The 19423-nt window shown below is 44.2% G+C and overlaps 1 protein-coding gene across 1 annotated transcript; it reads left to right on the top strand.

Annotated features, from left to right (window-relative positions):
- Positions 1 to 6690: 6690 nt before the first annotated feature.
- Positions 6691 to 18154, top strand: LOC136421822 (uncharacterized). The gene is made up of 9 exons (XM_066409390.1): positions 6691 to 6979; positions 11938 to 12105; positions 12562 to 12781; positions 13167 to 13264; positions 13850 to 14948; positions 15357 to 15567; positions 16029 to 16122; positions 16766 to 16930; positions 17617 to 18154. The coding sequence occupies exons 1-9, from the start codon at positions 6913 to 6915 to the stop codon at positions 17814 to 17816; spliced, it is 2322 nt and encodes a 773-aa protein (XP_066265487.1). The 5' UTR covers positions 6691 to 6912; the 3' UTR covers positions 17817 to 18154.
- The last annotated feature ends 1269 nt before the right edge of the window (positions 18155 to 19423 follow it).

Raw genomic sequence — 19423 nt, 5'->3', positions numbered from 1 at the left:
TTAAGTGCAATTCCCAAAAGGTACAACATCGGTTGCATGTCAGAGGTTTCGAACCCAAGATCTCTGGGTTCTGTGCCAAACTAAATGCTGTGAGGACGCCAAGGACACGTCTCCCTTGGGCGGCAATGAACTGGGTCCCACAGGCCCCTGTGAATAATTTCATCAGGTTGGAGAATGACTGAACAGCAAAGTTGTTTTATTCACAACCAAGTTTGTACAAGAGCCGACGTGTCGATGACTTTCTGTCATCTTCATCAGGGAAATACTTACTGGTTCACGGTGCACTAGATCCCACAAGGTAAAAGAAAGTATGGCGGACAACAATTTGCATGGAAAAACAGACATGCAGTTAATGTAGAGGAGTTGGACATCGGTTGCACCTGGGAAGGACAGAGATGAGCGGCAGGCTGTGGTGGCATCATCAGCAACCGCAGGAATGCGGCGAAGAAAAAGAAGTAAGCAAATTTAGACTATACGTAATGACAAGTGCATACGGCACTATAGTCTAAATTGTATGTTATCATTTTCGATCCAATTTCGATTAGCAATTTTCCAACTTCAAAGTGATATGATGCTGCATACCTTCTTGTAAACAGGAACTAATGGCTTTTAGTTATGGCCTGTAATTAGTTCAAGCTTGGTTGTGAAAAACTAATAATTATCATCTTTATAACCTTTCGCAGAATTTCTAAGATGATGAGGGGCTATCTTGATATATTCCATTTCATAGTTGAATATGAAAAGTATTTTACAAATACATATAAGTAATACCATTAACAAAAAGGCTACTTTTACGCACCATTTAATGCACTACCAAATCTAAACCTGCCACACGTCAAACCTTTTATTGACGATAGTGCTAATACATTTGGCAAGATTGGAATGCACTTCAATAAAAGCATTTCTTTTATTCCATTTTCTATTAAATAAACCCAGAGTGGTGGTAGAAAGGTCCGGTTCAAAGACATACATTACAAGGTACTCTGCACTTACGGAAAACATTTGAGTGAAAAAGACATAGTTTACGGCCCACTGCCTAAGGTATCATTTTCAAATGGACTCTCAATCGCACTGCACTAAACTGTACACTGTACGTCTTCTCCCTGAAAATATAACCCCTCCAAACCTGCAAAACTTTCCTTGCATTCTAAAGTGAAAGTGCAAGTGAAAGCGATCAATCATCCATTGTCCGGTTGTCACGTATGACGTACACAGAGGACGACACGATGGCCCGCATTACTCTCCGCTACCCCGCCATTATGTACCGGGAGTTGATAGACAGGGGTCGGCGGTGTTAAACGCCGGAACCCGGAGCCAACAATGAGAGCGATGGGATCCATTCGTCACCGCTCGGTCGTGTCGCTCGACAAGGGACCGTAATTTTCGGCTCGACTAATTCCCCATTTCGCCGGGGACACGTGTCGAGAGCACAGTGATTGATAGAAGTTTGACGATCCAAAGACTCAATCTCTTCAAGACAGTTCAGATATCACTTATAAATAAAGTATAAATGATGATAGATAGATTATCTATAGGTGTGCCAGGTAGATTGTACTTGCTGGCACAGGTGAGAAAATCTCGGTTTCCATACTTTTTACTTCGCTTTTGGACAGACAAGGCCGACGTGGCACTGCACTCAACTTCGTCATAACTTATTTCAACAGTTCCATGTACAGGTACAATATACTCATTTTTACATCTGGGTTGGGTGAGGAAAGTCGTGTAATCCTTTCCCAAGAGCACAGCATCGGTGGCGTCAGGGGATTCGAACAGCTGAGCCGTTACGCCACTTGGCCCCACACATTGCATCTTTCCCGTTAAGAACTTATTTTCAGTCAGTCTACTTCATAAATGTATTTTTTTTTAAATCAGTTTCTTCAATGGCCATGCTTAAGATAATTACAGCACACCAGTTCGTACGTACATATTATGCTCCGATACTTGGATGAACCATAGAAATGGAAAAGTAGCCACTCACGTACGTACATACACGAGTAACACGGTCAAGCCTCTTTAAAGCACTGAGGCCCGACCGCGCCTACCTAAGTATAACCATTACACTAGCACCTTCACATAAATTGACTTTCTAAGATTGTGTGCGTTGACAGCCACTCTGGCAAGTCTAAATTAATTTCACTTTCTCAGTTAAGTTACAGCGAAAGTTTGACACTTGCTGGGAGTGGTCAAAGGTTATTTGCGGTCATGTTCACAATCGCACAACATCATCGAAGTGGACGCTTCTATGGGTTAACTCATTGGACATGTTTTTCGTCATGGCCCGTAAAACTGTTAGTATTCATTATTCGTATTCATTATACATCACTAAAATTAACTACACGTCGACCAAACAGCAAAGAAGAATGGCTAAACCGTAAATAGACTTAAAGCAATCGTTATGCTTTTTCAAGTAGCTAGCAGCACAATGCGGCTTCGCAACCGCTCACGTTTTCAGTACTCCCTGTCACTAATACCCTTCTGGGTAAGTGTGCTGGGTTCTTTAAAGCTCTTAATAGACGCACAATGGTAGCAGCGATTAATCTCAGTCACTAATACCTTCTGGGTAAGTGTATTGGGTTCTTTTACATGCAGAGGTTTGACGCTAGGGGCTATTGCCCTCACGCTCCCAATACACGCCTGATTAATATGGCTTTTAATCAACCCACAATGGTACCAGCACTTAATCTCTCTCCGTCCGACAACACTTTAATTGTCCGAGCACAAAAGACCGTGTAATGAGAAGGATGGTCTGCAGTGGACTCCATCTTTATAATCTCCCTTCCGGAATTAGATTGCCATTCATTAACGACGTGATTAATCGACTTAAGATCGCCTTTCATCGCGTGGGAGACCTAATAAGTGTCTTGTGTGTTGATGGCTGCAATTTTCCACTGCAAGATCGTCAGAGGGATCTCCATATAAGAAGAAGAACTATATTGCACGGCAACTGTACAATGTATGTCAACAACTATTAAACATAGTACAAAGTATGGGTATGGAATAAAACTTGACATCCTAATTACTAATACAATAAGGGCTAGCATACGTCTTTGATGTAGTGTTACAATCGAGTAGGGCTAATCATTTGTTTTGGGATTTTTTCTAATGACAAATAAAGCAGTCTTTTATATATTTACCTATTTTTGTATTGTTGGGGTTGTTGCATCTGAAGACATATTCAAATCTGTCTGCAGCACCGAGACTCTTAAAATCTGCTATATATACAACAAACTGGTGGTGTCAGTCCTCTAATGGAGCGCAAACCGGTTCTTTTCAGGCACTGATGATCAAAAGTATATTCATGGGAACAAGAAAGCCACACACAAGGCGAAACCAGTCTGGATGCGAGCTTGAATAAAGTTCTAAACGAGAACATGCGGCTACAGCGTCTTTTCTGAAGATACGGCGTGAATGTGTACGGTTGGCTTGAGGTTGCCCACTACTTTTGCCATATTCATAGAAACATTTACTTGGCGAAAAGATTGACGTATCCCAATAGTTTCACCCTACCGTCAGATTGCGCATATCGATAGCTTTTAGCCATCAAATTAGATTGACGTATCTAGATAAAGCTTGATCAGATTGACTCATTTACGGTTTACGGGCAATGAAACGTGTGGGAAAGGTTTTAACTTTGACATTTTTATTAGTTCTACGACTGCATCTAGAAAACAATGAATAATGATGATGATGAAAGGCATATAGTCAGGACAGATCAATTAGGCAGTGTCCATCACAAAGAGGCTAACCTGATAGCCCGCCAATGGATCCAGAACTAGAGCGACAAGATACTGTATATGTGGCTTTTATTTCACGCTAAGGCGAAAATGGAGTGTTCGCTGTGGTTTTGAGTTCGCGGCAGCGCTATAGTCACCTACTCCTGGGTAGAACATCAATGTTCGCGGTGGTTTTAAGTTCGCGGTGGAACGGTCGCCGCGAAAACCACGAACATAAAACCACCGCGAACATTTCTGCATTTACAGTATGATGATGATCACAAAGGAACAAGCCGAGTTGGAATTAAGAAGACAATAAACTGCGAAGAGTGCAGGACATTGACGAATCAGAGCCGGTTATCAGGATTAACTGTTTACCCAGTACATGACTAATGCATTAGCGTTATCAGAGCTTGGATTAACCATGATGAACACTAACCTAGTCCGGTACATCCGGCCGGATATATCATGTACAGTTTATAAGTCACAGGGAAATATTATCAGCATTGCAGGGGATCTATCCAGGCCATTCTTTTTCTCCGAGACGTCCTGTGTTCCATAATGTTTTAAATGTTTCAAGGTGGTCTTCTGATTAAAAGTGTTGACTTATGAGCAGACAGAAATTGGAAAGGAAAGTGATCTCGAACGAGTTTAGCTCAAATGAACTCAATGAACAAATGAGCTTCCACTAGTCGTGACAGAGAAGACAGACGCTATGTACAGTATGCGACTCTTTCCGGTAGCGTGCATGTTGGGTGAGCGACACAGCCGGGATCGAACCCGGGGCTTCTAGCTCCAGAGGCAAGGTCGCTAACCACTGGACTACGCACGCTGCACACTGGGAGCAACATAGATTCTGTTTGAATTTGTTGTTGTGACCATTTGCCTCTCCGGCCGAGTATTTTATTCTTTGTAAAATCTAGTTTGGTCAAATCCCTCATTATCCCTGTAGTGTCAATACTAAAGTGAGGAATAACCCAAGCACTGAAGAGAAACAAGATCTACATGGCTAAAGTAAAGTTAACACTATCCTACTCCTTATCTATCTAGTCAACTACCGTAGTCAACTACGTCCTGTATGAATATATTTTAAGTCCACTAAGATCAATGCACTGCGTGTAACAAATACAATCAAACACAAATCCCATACAAATAAACGATATCTCCATGGAAAGCTTAATTCCATTCAGGGGAACTCTTCTTGTAATTGGAGACTCATTCATTTTGGTTTTCGTTTGCATGCCTATCATTGTACTACCACATGGGAAGAGCCTTTGAACTACAAATCAAAATTAAATTTATTTTGAGAGAGACACCATACGTGCCTTGCCCTACAGCTACATATAAATAGATTGTATAACGTTTTCTACACGCCAAACTTGAATCTATTTGCAATTGAGAGAGACCCCATGCGTGCCTAGCCCTACAGCCACATGTAAACAGATTGTACAACGTTACATCTCGTCTAAATTTGGAACGATTCACTACACCAGAAGAAAGGTTTGCCGCCGGGAAGCCGTAACCACATTTGGTTTATCTATTTTCTGCTCACTGTTGTTCAGCTAGAAGTCACGATCCTGTGGTCGCGTCGTGACAACAAACAATTACACAACTTGCCAAGGCGAGGGATTGAAAATACAGCAAGTCTAAACCTAGGCACCACAAAGACTACCGCACGATCACTCTACGAGAACCGTGCTTTATCTCTAAGAATATGCTGCGATTCATATATATATATATATCATATATATGAATCATATGATATAATTACAATCATATTGTGTGTGTGTGTGTGTGTGTGTGCCTGTGTGTGTGTGTGTGCGTGTGTGTGTGTGTGTGAGCGCGCGCGTGTGTGTGTGTGAGGGAAAATAACAATGAAATCATTGCCCTCAAATAACGTACAAAATTAGCATGTAGTACGGCTTCCAAGTCCAGAAGTACAGATAGGAAAACACCATGATTCCTCTACAATGCATGTGAATAACGCCACATGGAAGGTCTACAGTTCTTCACTCGACCGCAAGAGGACGCTTGGGTACCTGCAAATGATATTACCGCAACAGCATCAGACAGCTGTACCGGAAAGTGGAATGTTGAGCTGTGTCAGTGAACTTGTCTCAAATTCTTAGAATATGTGACACCGGAAGCCACTTAAACACAGAATGAGACATGAAATCATTAACAGACATGGTTAGCAACCCCTCTACTTAGTACGTGACTAGTTCTGAGGGTTTAAGTCTTGCACAAAATTGCTTGTTCAACAGTTTCTTGTCTGAGTGATCCTGAGTGGCCATGGCGTGGGATTACTCCATGCTGACCCTTCCCTTAGCCTCTACCAGGCTCCACAGGTCGTTGCAAAAGTAGTAGAAATTCGCCAAATAGACGGATAACACATACCAGAGGAGTTAGCTGGCAAAGGGGTAAAGAGTGCGACCTGTACCCCTTAGCCAGCTAACTCCATTGGTATGTGTTATCTGTCTATTTGGCGAATTTCTACTACTTTTGTAACGACCTGTGGCGCCTGGTAGAGGCTACCTTTGCTTTACTCTAAGGCCTTTATCCACTACTTGATCACGCACTTACAACGTCCCTTCCAGTCCGAACCCACCCCGTGATCACGTGCGCCCTCACACCTCTGTACCCGGTCCCGTTGGTGTGTGTAAACTGTGCGCTGTGATGACAGACAATTGTCGTCTGACATTCCGGATGTTCCATTTCAACAACTCAAGGGATGACGACGGACTGAAAATAAACATGTCTAATCATGTACAGATGATAACTTATCAGCAATGATCTTTCGTAGTCAAACGACTACTAGTAGGCAATCATAAGTTATAGAAATAACCATAGAATGATAACTTCAATTACAAAAGCACAAAGATTCCTACTCATCTCACCGAAAAAAAGTATCCCACCACCCGCGATGACCAACATGGTACAGTCCCGGAAACGATTCTCTTAAAGTGCCTTCAGTAATAACCACCTTTTAAACCCGGTCACAGCTGTAAAGTCGTATGCTTCTGTAATACTCCGCTCCTTGAAGACACAACTCTTTAGTTTGAAAGAGACCGTGCCTGCTCAAGGCCAAGGTCAAGCCCTGAGCATCTCAGTTGAGAAACGTCTTGACAGCTTCGCGCTCGCAGCTGCCCAGCACTCGTTAGTCTTTAAACTACGCAGGACGTCTGACAACTTAGCGGCCATGGAGAACTCGCTCGGGCTCGCCGTCTGTCTGCTGGCGATCTTCTTGACTACAGGATTGTGCAAAGGTAAGCACAAACATGGTACATGTACCTTATCACTAGCCTCCACCAGGCCTTCCTACGGGCGTGTGGATCGTAGAATTCTACTAAAAAATGAATAATTGGCCAGTAGTCGCTTGCAAATAAAACCCTTTGGTGAAAACTTCCTTGGCATATATTCTCCCTATATCTGGCGTAGTTAGTCTGGCTGAGACTACCTTATAACGGCAAAGTAACATACAATATGTATTATCGTACAGTAAAATAGCTGAACCAATGGTCGACAAACTTATTGGTTACAAGACAGCTGAAATTTGCGAGAAACATCCATGGCTGTCCCTAAGCATGTTCTCAAATCGCTGTCATAACCTATCCATATCGGCTTACGTGGAATTTGACAGGCAGAGAAGCCGATCGACGTCTTGATATTTGTAGTCGTTCGAAACGATGACTGGACACCGGTCGTCAAGGATTTGCGGCAAGATTATCCGTCGCAACAATGTATTCGACTTCACTCAACACGCCGCTCAACTGTAGGCTTACTGTAGAATATACTGTAAATGCAGAAATTTTCGCGGTGGTTTTATGTTCGCGGTGAACTTTTTACCGCAAACTTAAAACCACTGCGAAAAGCGTTTCAATTGTGTGACAGCTGAAGCACTACTATTGTTTAAAACGTGAACCCAAAAACACTCCATTTTCTCCCTACCGCATTTATAGTATTACGCGTATACTTGGGGTGTGAGAGGCCCTTATCGAGCCGGCTGTTGTGCTAATATGTGATCAGTGAGGATTTTTGGCAGCTTTATCACTGAGGAATGTGCACATCGTTACACAGAAGGGTCTGGCCAGGAGTCCTGCTGCGGAGTAAGTCTGACCAAAGGTGAAAGACTGCACTGCTTGTAGGTTTCTGAACACAACTCTTGTCCTCATGTTGATCTTGTGCTCCACTCCAGTGGGTCTTGAGCTCCATTATTCTTTTATTGCGGATGTTGTGCCCCACGTTCTGTTAATAATGCTGCGGCGTAAGTCTAAGCAAAGGTGACTGTGCCTTTTAGGCACTGAGCACAACTCTCGTTCTCATGTTGGTCTTGTGTTCCACTCTTGTGGGTCTAGACGGATATCAACCCTTTGACTAAATGTTGCATATCAAAGTTGGTGGTCAATTAGACCGGCAAGCTGACAAGTGACTTAACAGCACCGAAAAGACTGTCGAACCTTTCATTCTTGCAATTTTTTCACATGCGAACGTAGCCGGTAACCCGGACAGTAGTCAGGGTCAGTACTACAGGATCTACCCTCAGGGGGGGGGGGGGGGGGGATGCAAAGTTTCCTTGGGGCATGTCACCCCTAGACAAGGCGAGTTGGCTTGTGCCGGCCATGGCCATGGCCATGATCTGGCTTGAAGGCTAATACAGTCCTAGAGACGAGGAGCGGTTTAGTGGTTAGTAATCTCGCTCAAAACCCACAAGGCCGAGCCCTGGAATCCTGTCATGATACGCTACTGGCCTTCTGTGCCAGGGAAGATCAACACTAACGATAAGAGTAGAGACAAGTCTCTCTGCGTGTTTGCCAAAACTTTCTCATCCAGAATGTACGAGTTTGTCCTTTGCAATGGCCTCCGGTGAGTTCGGTAGTCTTGGACACAGTTCAAGTTCAACTGAACTGTTACGAAATCTTGGCTCCACAAGATCTTCACTCCTTTCAGGGGTGCAAATAAAGATAGTAGGAAGATCATACTGGAATGGCTTCTCTGGCATACAGTTCACCATATGCATGTTTTGCCATTTTGTACTACAGTAGCCATTTTAGTCATCCCAAAGAGTCAACAGTGAAGATGTTAAAAACCGAGCATCTCATACTACATAAAAATCTAAAGTTGTCACCTTGCCTAGAAGACATAGTGTAATTCACTTTATCTTCACTGTAGCTTCATGGTGTAAGGAAAATGGACATTTTCACTGAACTTCAATTTCACGATGCAGATGTATGAAGGAATCATAAATGATAGCAACAGGTTATTTCACGGTGATGATAATTTCATGGTACAGAGATGACAGTGAAAACAGTAAACATAAAGTTACAGTGAAAGAAACAAGAAATACTAGTACTGTGCTTTTCGGACAGTTGCATTCATCTCACCGTAAGTTTGCATCGTACGTTGTAAGGCTTTATGGTGCAACCGTATGACGACCGCACGACGACCGCACGACGACCCCACGACGACCGGACAACGACCGCACGGCGACCGCACGACGACCGCACGACGACCGTACGACGACCGCACGACCACCGCACGACGACCGCACGACGACCGTACGACGACCGCACGACGACCGCACGACGACCGCACGACGACCGTACGACGACCGCACGACGACCGCACGACGACCGCACGACGACCGGACGACGACCGGACGACGACCGCACGACGACCGCACGACGACCGTGGCTTTAAGTTCGCGATGAAAAGTTCATCACGAAAACCGCAAACATTAAAGCATCGCGAACATTTCTGTATTTACAGTATTTGTATGCGCATTTGCGAATAAGACAGATGGTGTCATTGCCGCCTGAAAAAGCAGGTCAGGGATGTTTACACGCCCCTGTAGAAGGGTTCACTTAACCCCTTTCGTTTTACTGAAAACAAAAACATTTGAAGAACAGGCATTCCTTTATAGCAAACTGGCAACAGTTCAGCGATTAGAAGCCCTCTATTCTCAGGAGTATCACTCCCTTTCCACAGGAGACTTTGGCTGCTTAGGGGTCGCCTAACGAATCTCATAGATAAAGAGCGAATGAATTATTTTATGCTTGTTTCGTTGTCTTCTAAATCTGACATCGTATTCCAATTATAAAATCATCCTGAAATCCACTTTTAATCGCTCTACGGTCACTCAGCGATCGGCCCATACTGACAGGGATTTTTCAACGTGTTTCAACAGAGACACATTTCCAAACCGGGGCCCGGCCGGGCAGTTTGTGGGAACGAAACGTATTTTATAGGAGACAGCAAGACACACGAAACATGAAAAATTAGTCATGACCATAGTTCTGTATATATTTCTTTACTTTTGATTTTCGTTCGCGCAAACCAGACCATAGCATTATAGGATTCCAGACGTCACAGGCAGCCATGTAAACTGGCTTTCACGTGAAGAACACTCATTTAACACGCGGTACTAGAGTAGCTGGCAGATGAGTCCGAACGTAAACACGAAATATAAATGTTTTCATACGGTGGTGCGTGGTGCGTTTAAAATGTGACACAATAAGGCCGTCATGCCACTCCTCTAACCACCCTGGCGCTTTGTTTATTAAACATTCAGAGAGAAAGACAGGTCTATGTGGCCAGGTCAGGTGCACGCGCCTTAGCCCATCTCTCACAACAACAAGACCATAGCACGTTCAGGTTAAAAGATACAAAAACAGTAAGTTCTGCTTCAGTACCATGATCACACACCAGGGGGCCCAAAATTGACTTTGACGTTTGTCTTTCTAAGACCTACCAGCACACCAAGTATCGATACAATCTATCTGGAGATACTGACCACAAAATACGTACAAAACACACACAGACACACACTCACACAAACACACCGGTCAAATGATCTGCTTCAAACCTCGTGCATAGATAAGCTTTTTTGACAATTCGATTGACACATGTTCCTTAGCATTTTCTAAAGTTTGCGTGTCACATTGAAAAGAGAAATATGTTTTACATGTGGTGGACAAGTAACAGTCCATGAACACTTATCTGATAGTCTTTTTCCTAGTACAGTGTGTTCTGGCTTTTATAGACCAGGTGCAAAGTGCCCTAGGTGTAGCCTCCGATGCAGACTCCTCCCGGCTGTTTTCTTTTTCAAGTTACAGTTTCATACTATTACATTTTTTTCTTCTTATTGCTTCCCGGCCAGCAATAAGAAAACTGTAATAGTACAAAACTGTGGAGGAGTCTGCATCGGAGGCTATCCTAGGTGGCTTACCAATTACAGTTTAGCAAATGTCAAGGTAGAGCACTGTGCTCTGCTCTGATTGTTTGGCACTGGTAAGGCTACTTCTCCAAAGATCGCTGAGTAATGACCAGTTCGCAGATGTTACATGTCCTCAGTTGTACACAAACTGTCAGCCACCCGCCACTCTGGGATCGGGATCATGTAAACAGCATCAGCGTGCTGTTATGTACACAGACCAAATATTTCGTGTGATTTGTCCATGGAATTAGATTCGCTGGAAGGCTTCAAAGATAAACCATCCAGAATGTGGCGCCTACTTCCTGTTGTTGTTGCTTTGGCAGTCGTCAAGTAGGTCATGCTGATGTTTTCGATGCCGTTGGTTTGTGTGTAAGTCCTTGACTAATGTTAGTGTTAGTGTAACGGACCATTTCTGGCCTGTCCAGGTGAATCTCCTGTGATAGCTCAAGTCATGCAGACAGTTCCAACAAGTCTTTATTTACGTCTCTCCTCCTCTAACCATGACGTCACTGGAAGAGTCTATATCTATAAGGAAGGGGGGATGAGTCCACTATGGGCTTTTACATTAGCAAAGCTTGGTCTAAACAAATGTCGTATGGATTGCTATGATATTTGATTATATATGTGGTTGGGTCTCATAAAGATCAAGTTAATTCTAGGTCCCCATGCGTGGCTTTCTTTTGAATTTCAGTTCAATTTTGGCAATTTTAACATGTGTATATTAAGTCGTTGTAGGCCTCTAAAAGGCCAAATGGCCCCCTTCCCGAGTCGTTTGGAACTGCAGCTATGTGTTTGCAATTACTTTCTAAACAATATACTCACAGTCAAGAGGTTATTATGAATTGAACTTTTCCTCATTTTTTTGTAAACAATTATATGACTGATTGATTTACTGATTGATTGATAACCAACATATAGTACCTTATCGCTTAATATAATTTGTGCCAACCATACGTATTTAACTATGATACCATGACATCGGTACCTGAAATTGATCTGTAATTTTCCCAGTCCCGGACCGTGATGACACCGCGTGCCCAGACCGACTCCCTCGGGACCTGGTGCAGGGGGGTGCCGAGGGGCGCCCGAACCAGCTCCGCCAGGGAAGCAGGAAGCCGCTGTTCGAGCTGGATCTCTTTGACGTGGTGGACGGCTTCATCCCGAACGGTACCTACACAGGTAAATATCAATACGTGCTAAATGACATGTCTTAATATTGTATATATAATATCATATAGTGATCATATCAGGTGGCTTTTAGATATATTTCTAACGTTATTTTTAAATAATAGATATTGTGTTTGGGAGGCTAGTAACCAGAAGGTCACCGCATCATATAGATTCCTCATTGCATTTTTGTAACCTACGTAAAAAGAAGTGTTCCTTGTAACCACTTGCATTGTATATTCTTCAGCCACCACGGGTAGTTTTTTGTAATACCCTTTTGCTAATAGGTAGCCCTTGTTGTATGTACTTATACATAAATCAAGTCATAAATGCCTAAGAAGTCACATCAATACAACACCATTGCTTTAGCTAGGCACCAAGAGTAAGATAACGTTTTTGAAAAGTAAAAATAAAGCTAAGAGTGTTTCCACCGATCACAAAAATGATTCGTCTTGTTTCCACGTACAGTCGCGCTTCGTTCGAACGACAGAAAGCAGCCATTCACAGGCTTCCACGTCAGCGTGACGTCAGCCATGGCAACGGGGTGCTCCGGGGGCGTGCTGTCGTCCATCCACATGGGGGTCAAGGACCTGAAAAGGTGCAACGTCCTGGTGAACGCCATGGAGGACAAAAAGATGAAGATACCTTTTAGGTGGGAGGCGCCCACCTGTGGATGCGTCACCATCAGGTGAGTCTAGAAACGTGAATCACTTTTACTTTTGTTCTTATCTTGTTTTAAGGAGCACAAAATATGACGATTGCTACTGATTTGACATACTAGTAGGTAATGGGTCAAAGGTCATCGGAAGTTCGTATCGTCCCCCGTCCCGATTGAATAAAACTTAATAAGCTGTGAGATAAGGGATCATGTGTTAGAAGTGCGTGTGCCATTTAGCCTGAAAGAAGGACATTAAAGTTAGCAAAAGGTACAAACTTGCTGCTGGTATCTACAAATTGTGGAGGAGACTAAGAAAATAGCAGCTACAATGGGGATAGTATCAGGCTTAATCTAGTTACCAACAAAGACCGGTTAAACTTTGATATACGTTAAGTTTGTGACGTGCCTTTTTCAGAGCGACTGTCTGGGTGAACAACGTGGCGTACTACATGGAGGATGAAGCCATCACATCCGGGTTCTTGACTAAGACCATCTGTGTCTACGAAGGCGTCGGTAATTTGAAACGCTTCTTTTATTATATTTGTCGGTTACTTAAATTACCGGAAAACAACTATTCTGGCGTCAGGAAAAACCAGTGCTGATTAAGCGAGACATCTCTTACATACCAGAACCCGGTGTCTCTATTACACTGTTGCCAAACAAAAGCTAATAAGTGTTTTGATAGACGGGTTTACAGCATCAATGTGTTCAGAGTATATACTTATCTTCAAAGCTAAGATTCACTTTAGACGTGAATGATTTCATCAGGTTGGTGAAGGACTGAATAACGAAGTTCCTTATCCACAATCAAAGATTAAAGCATTAACAGACGTCGCTTCGGGAGCAAGCGGACCTGAGTGAGTGAGTGAGTGAGTGAGTGAGTGAGTGAGCGAGCGAGCGAGCGAGTGAGTTTCGTTGACCATCTGTCACATTCCTTAGGGCAGAACCAGTCAGAATTGCACTGAGAAAGGTGACAGATGGTCATCGAAACGTCGGCTGTTATAACTTTTGCTTGTGAAGAAAGAACTTTGTCAAATAGAATGATTTTTGTTTTCAGTTTCATTTTAATAAGATCTTGTTTTTACATTTGTCATACAGAAGGACCAGCGGGAACAGCCGGAAGTAAGGAGGTTTTCACCACCGAAGGCGAAAACGTTGACAGCAGCGAAATCACCATGCCGCCCCCGCCGAAGCAACCGCAGCCAAACGCAAAGCCGCTGAAACAAACACATCGTAAATTCCCACCTGGGGCTTCATTTCCAATGGGCTGGCACCCATTGGACGAAAGAGTGTTAGAGAGGCACCCATTGGCTGGAGGCCGACCAATCAGACCCGATGCTTCATTGCCTGACATCGTCATGAAGCCATCGCTCGGGCTTCATTCGGGTATTCTCGGCAACGATCGGAAAGCGACGCCGTCGGCTTTCGCGATCCCGAACCCGAAGTGTCCCGCCGAGATTCTTCCAAGAGGCATGGACCTCGTGGCAATCGAAGAAATCTGCAACGCGACATTGTTGCAAAAAGATCCGAACTTTTGGGACGCCGTCCCGGAAAGGAGGCGCCGCCCCCAAGAAAGCGGGAGAGGCCTCGAGTGGAACGTCCGCCTACAAAACCTCGGTAGGAGACTTTCCGGCGGGGGCTCGGAGGAGGCCGGAAGTCGCTCCCAACGTCACATCCTCCACGAGGCCAACCTCCAACACTGTTGTCAGTTGGATGGTCTCGACCGCATGATGTGTTTCGAGTTTTTGCGAAGGGCGAAAATGGACGAAGTCTGCCAGCAGCCTTTCCCTGACAACGACCTCATTGTTTTCGGTATCCAACAACCTTGCTGTCAATACACCGACGAAAACAGGTACTCATGCTTTGACCAGGTAAAATATGGTTACCAAAGAGTCGCGCATACAACAGACTTTACCCAAGAACTGGTCGAGTACTTCGACAAGTGGGAAGCTTTCAATGCCCTGAAGAACACGCAACTTCAACGGCCTCACAGCTTCACTCCAGCGGAGGTTCGGCACCTGTGTTGGCGGGACAGGCACTGGATGGCGCCCGAGGAGCCGGTCGGAGCGGCCCGGTGCGCCCCGTTCAGGAACAGGACCGACTCGGAGTCCGTGGCGCTGAAGAAGGAGATGATCGAGTGCTGCGAGGACATGGAGTCGGGCAGGGTGGCGTGTCTGGGCGCCCTCAGGCGGAAAAGGTGAGGAACTGCAGAGGGATAGGCAGCAAACTTTGTTACATTTTTCAACTCAGAGCTTTTACTCTAAGACGTATTCTGGTTAGAGTTGGGGCAGATTACTAAGATCATGTTCATAAGGCAATGCAATCTGTGAGGCGTCACTTACACATACAAACACACACACACACACGCACACACACACACACACACACACACATACACACATACTAACTAACTCACACACACATATACAGAGAGAAAGAGAGAGAGAGAGACACTGCACAGAGATGTCTTTTCTGAGAGAAAGGATGCACCTCTCAGATTTTAGATATATTACTAGTATCAGCATCCTTAACAACTGGCTGTAGTACCTCCGTAATATGCTAGGGGCTCTGCTATCATCATAAAATCTACGCTTGGTTTGCTCAGGCTGGACGACTACTGCAGCAGGGCACCCCTGCCGAGCGAACCGAACCATCCCTGTTGCCAGGCAACTGCAGACGAGAGGTACGAGTGTTTTGATCAAGAGGACGCGATGTTTAACCCGGAAATACATCAGGACGACTACAGCAAGAAACTGGAGGTGTACAGGGAGCACTTCCGGGTCTGGGTCAACAAACTCTTCCGAGAGGAGCCGCAGGTTAGGAGCGGGCAACTTGTCATATGATTTTTTTTCTAATTCAGGAAGAAATATTTGTTCTACTAGGATTCTCTCTCTTTCTTTCTTTCTTTCTTTCTCTCTCTCTCTCTTGATCACTGTACAATGTATCCTCTCCTCTCTAATGTATCCTCTCTCCGTCCCTCTCTTTCAGTCTGTCTCTCTCATAAAATTCTCTTCCTCTTTCTTTCTCTTTGCCTTTCTCACTCTCTGCTTCTCTCTTGACTGATCAAGAAGATTTAGGTGTTTTTGGTGATGCATGGGTATGGATTGGTCTCGAAAAAAATGAAGATCCAAGCTGTTTTCCTTTGTACTGCAGCAGAACTGTTGTCTTCACACAGAACCATCCCTTTGGATATTTATCTACATTGCACACTATTGATATCAAACACGGCAAGTGGTCTCTTCTCACGGTGTAGATAACAGTCTCCTTTACTCTTCAGATAGCAGAGGAAGACGAGGCAACCTCCACCCAACCGCCTCACACAAAGAGCAGGGCGATTGCCGTCAACTCTGCACTCAGCAGCTGGGAGTTGGGTTAGTTACAGTACATCTGTATCTGTATCTATATAGTCGGTATAACCGCCATTCGGCGTAACACACCAGCTTCGCAGGCACGCGGCGCGGTAGCAGCTGGTTATATTACGCCGAACGACCTGTCACGTCTAACCTTCGCATATCTTACTGCATACATTGTTTAAAGCTATCTAATGAGGATGCTTCCACTGTACTTGGTTGTAACGAGTTCCACTCTACAATCGTTCTAGGAAAATACGAATTTTTAAACACATCAAAATGATCAATCCTACATATCACTGTTACTAACCTAGAGAAGTTAGTTATTAATCATTAGTTATTACACGATTAGTTTATTACAGCTAATGGTAAAAGTCTGAGACATAGTGTCTTTCTTTGATCTATTTTGAGGCTTGGTGAAAAAAAAATAAAGGATCGACTTCTAGACTTCCTACCATTTTACAATTTACGCCTTAATTTTTGTGGAAAAAATTCACTTATTATGATGAGAAATGAGCGTTTGAAAATAGACATCTTCTTTTCATGTTCTTTATATGTGGGTTTATGTATTGCGGCATAGCATTAAATGCACACTACTGTATTAACCCATTTTCCCTTTTCTGCTTTATTGATATTTTCTGTGTTTTTTTATACGTTTTAACAGCAGAGGAGGATGAAGAAGTTGAGAGTGACGCGGCTGTAGAGGAGAAAGAAGACGAAGAAGAAAGAGTTCCTGTCAAGACAGTGAATAAGAAGGTTTTACAGGAACAAGTTGACGACCGTGGGGGGAAGAAGAAATTCAAGAAAGGCGACATAAGCCGCAAGATAGGTGAGGAGTAATTTTCGTCTTGTACATGTTGTATGAAATTAGTCGCTAGCTGGGAGACCCCGGTTCAATCCTGGGTCAGGACTTCTCGGTTGGGGATGCATCCGTCTTTCGGAAGGGACGTTAACTTAACCAGTGGGGGTACCGTGTTCAAGCAAGGTGCCTCAAGCACGTTAAAGGGGAAGGGTAAAAATATACCATGCTACTTAAACAGCAAGGAAACTCGGTGACCTATCCGCCACTATGCACGTACTTCAGGGAACGAACAAACGAATGAATGGTAGACAGGTCAAGTTGTAATTTGCCTAGCCTCCTTCGCAGACTTCCTATGACAGTGGCGTATATATTGGGGGGGGGGAGGTTCTCTAAAGGGAGTTGTGTAGCCAAGGGAGTTGTGTAGCCGAGGGACGGCCGCTGTTCATATCCAGTCTTGAAGCAGACTGGATATGAACAACGGCCGTCCCTCGGCTACACAACTCCCTTGGCTACACAACTCCCTTTAGAGAACCCCCCCCAATATATACGCCGCTGTCATAGGAAGTCTGCGAAGGAGGCTAATCATTTGATGTCGATACATAATTTCTTTCTTTTGCAATCCGTCCTTTTATCATCTTTGTTATTTTCTAAGACATCCTTCGTTTTGACAAAAAAGAAAACATTATAATGCACCAACTCGTTTGCCTTTGCAGCAACAGACAAGAAGCGCCTCCTGTCGAAATGTTGCAGAACTGGACGCCGCCGCTCCGGCTTGTCCCGCGCATGCGCCAGTGAGGCTCAGCGGTTCGTCCGTCGTTTCCATGACGACCATCGAATCTCGTGTTCTACGGAGTTCATACGGTGCTGCGAGGAGACAAAGAAATCGGACATGTTCGAGTTGTCTGACATGTAGAGGCGATGACGTCTACCCAGGACGTCGTGACGTGTACGCGGTGACGTCATGAAGTTTGCACAAAAAATGTTTACACTGCCATTGCCTACTATTCCTCATTATGTCATTGTTATTTACTCCATGCCAGCTGAAAAAAATGGATCGCATTCCAAGAATAAGACGCAAAATTCTATAAGGCAAAGGAATAGGATAAGTAAGTGGTTTTGTAACCGGAGCTTTTATCATACACGATACAAGAAACTTTACATTATTTCTCAACTACATGAACTAGTATCTGTACGGGTCACTTTACCTTATTCGTAGGTTGAAGGATATCTAAATAAACACAATAAAGACAACGTGCCTTTTTTGTATGCTTTGTTAACAGATTAAAGGAATTCACGAGTTCAATACACGGAAAGACGAAGTCTTTAGAAAATAAACTAGTATCTTTATACGCAAAGTGCTTTGAACCTATGTGCTTATCTGCCTTGTACATGTATGATGATGATGATGATGTCGCACTCATCAAGGTCGACGTCGCACCACGCTAATCTCCAAGCCGATACTACGATGGCATAGTCTGGAGTCCAGCCTTGTACATGTAATAGCTTTGGCCCGCTGCCCAAGATCCGCTAGCCGCCAACAAGCTTGTTGGCCATGGCAGGCTAGAAGAAGCCTGGATCCCTAAAATATAATCGTGTGTAGATATTTTAGAGATTGGGCCACCGTATCTTGGGGCCAAAGCTAACAAGGCTAGACTACAGGCTAACGGTGGCTGGAGACAGTATCCAGTGGCCAAACAAAAACACGCGGTAGCTCCTCTATCTCAATCTCCAAGCAGATGTAGGATCTGGCTCAGTCAGTGTGTTTACATAACGCGTGTGTTCGCAATATGTAGCACGAATTTCTTGTACTGCGCCTTCGCGAATTCGCCTCCTCCAAAATCTCAGAAAGTTGCACTAAGATCTACTAAATGTTGTGTAACAAAGAAGGGAAGAGAAACAGTCTCCTGACCCCCGGGATTCGAGCCCGCGCCAAAACCGGGCAGTCGAGTCAGATTACAGGCACGCACGCCTTAACCACTAGGCTAAAAGGTCTAGACCAGTTAGACTGATCAGTTGGAGGCGCTTGAACTCCACTGTCACAGTTGCAAAACAGGCGTTAAAGACCTGGTATGTTTAGGACCCATATATCTGCTTGGAGATCAGCTACATCTGGCGTTTCTGTGGAGCCAGCGTAATTCTACACCTCCAAAGACATGGCATACGCGTGCTGCTGACCACATCCTGTTGTGCAGAGTCTGGGCAGACTCTTGGACCCTAACAGCTCGAGCACGAGCGAGTGCACTAACCAAGGAGGTTATATATAACCTCCTTGCACTTAGCGGCAGGTCCCATATTGAGTTTATTGAGAAAATCCATTAGTGATGTGCCGTAAGGCACACCACTAGTCTTCCTGGACTTCTAACTTGACATAACAATACATACAGTAACATTAGACATAACAGTACATACAATGCCGATGACAACATAACAAACAGCATGGCAATATAACTAAATCTCAACCTCCAAGCAGATGCGGTGCAGTCGGAGTGTTTAACGCGTGTGTTTAAAACCTTTAATTCA

The sequence above is a fragment of the Branchiostoma lanceolatum genome, chromosome 16 (genome assembly GCF_035083965.1).
Source record: "Branchiostoma lanceolatum isolate klBraLanc5 chromosome 16, klBraLanc5.hap2, whole genome shotgun sequence".
NCBI lineage: Eukaryota > Metazoa > Chordata > Leptocardii > Amphioxiformes > Branchiostomatidae > Branchiostoma > Branchiostoma lanceolatum.
The sequence above is the reverse complement of the archived record's forward strand: the minus strand, read 5'-3'. Positions and strand labels throughout refer to the sequence as shown.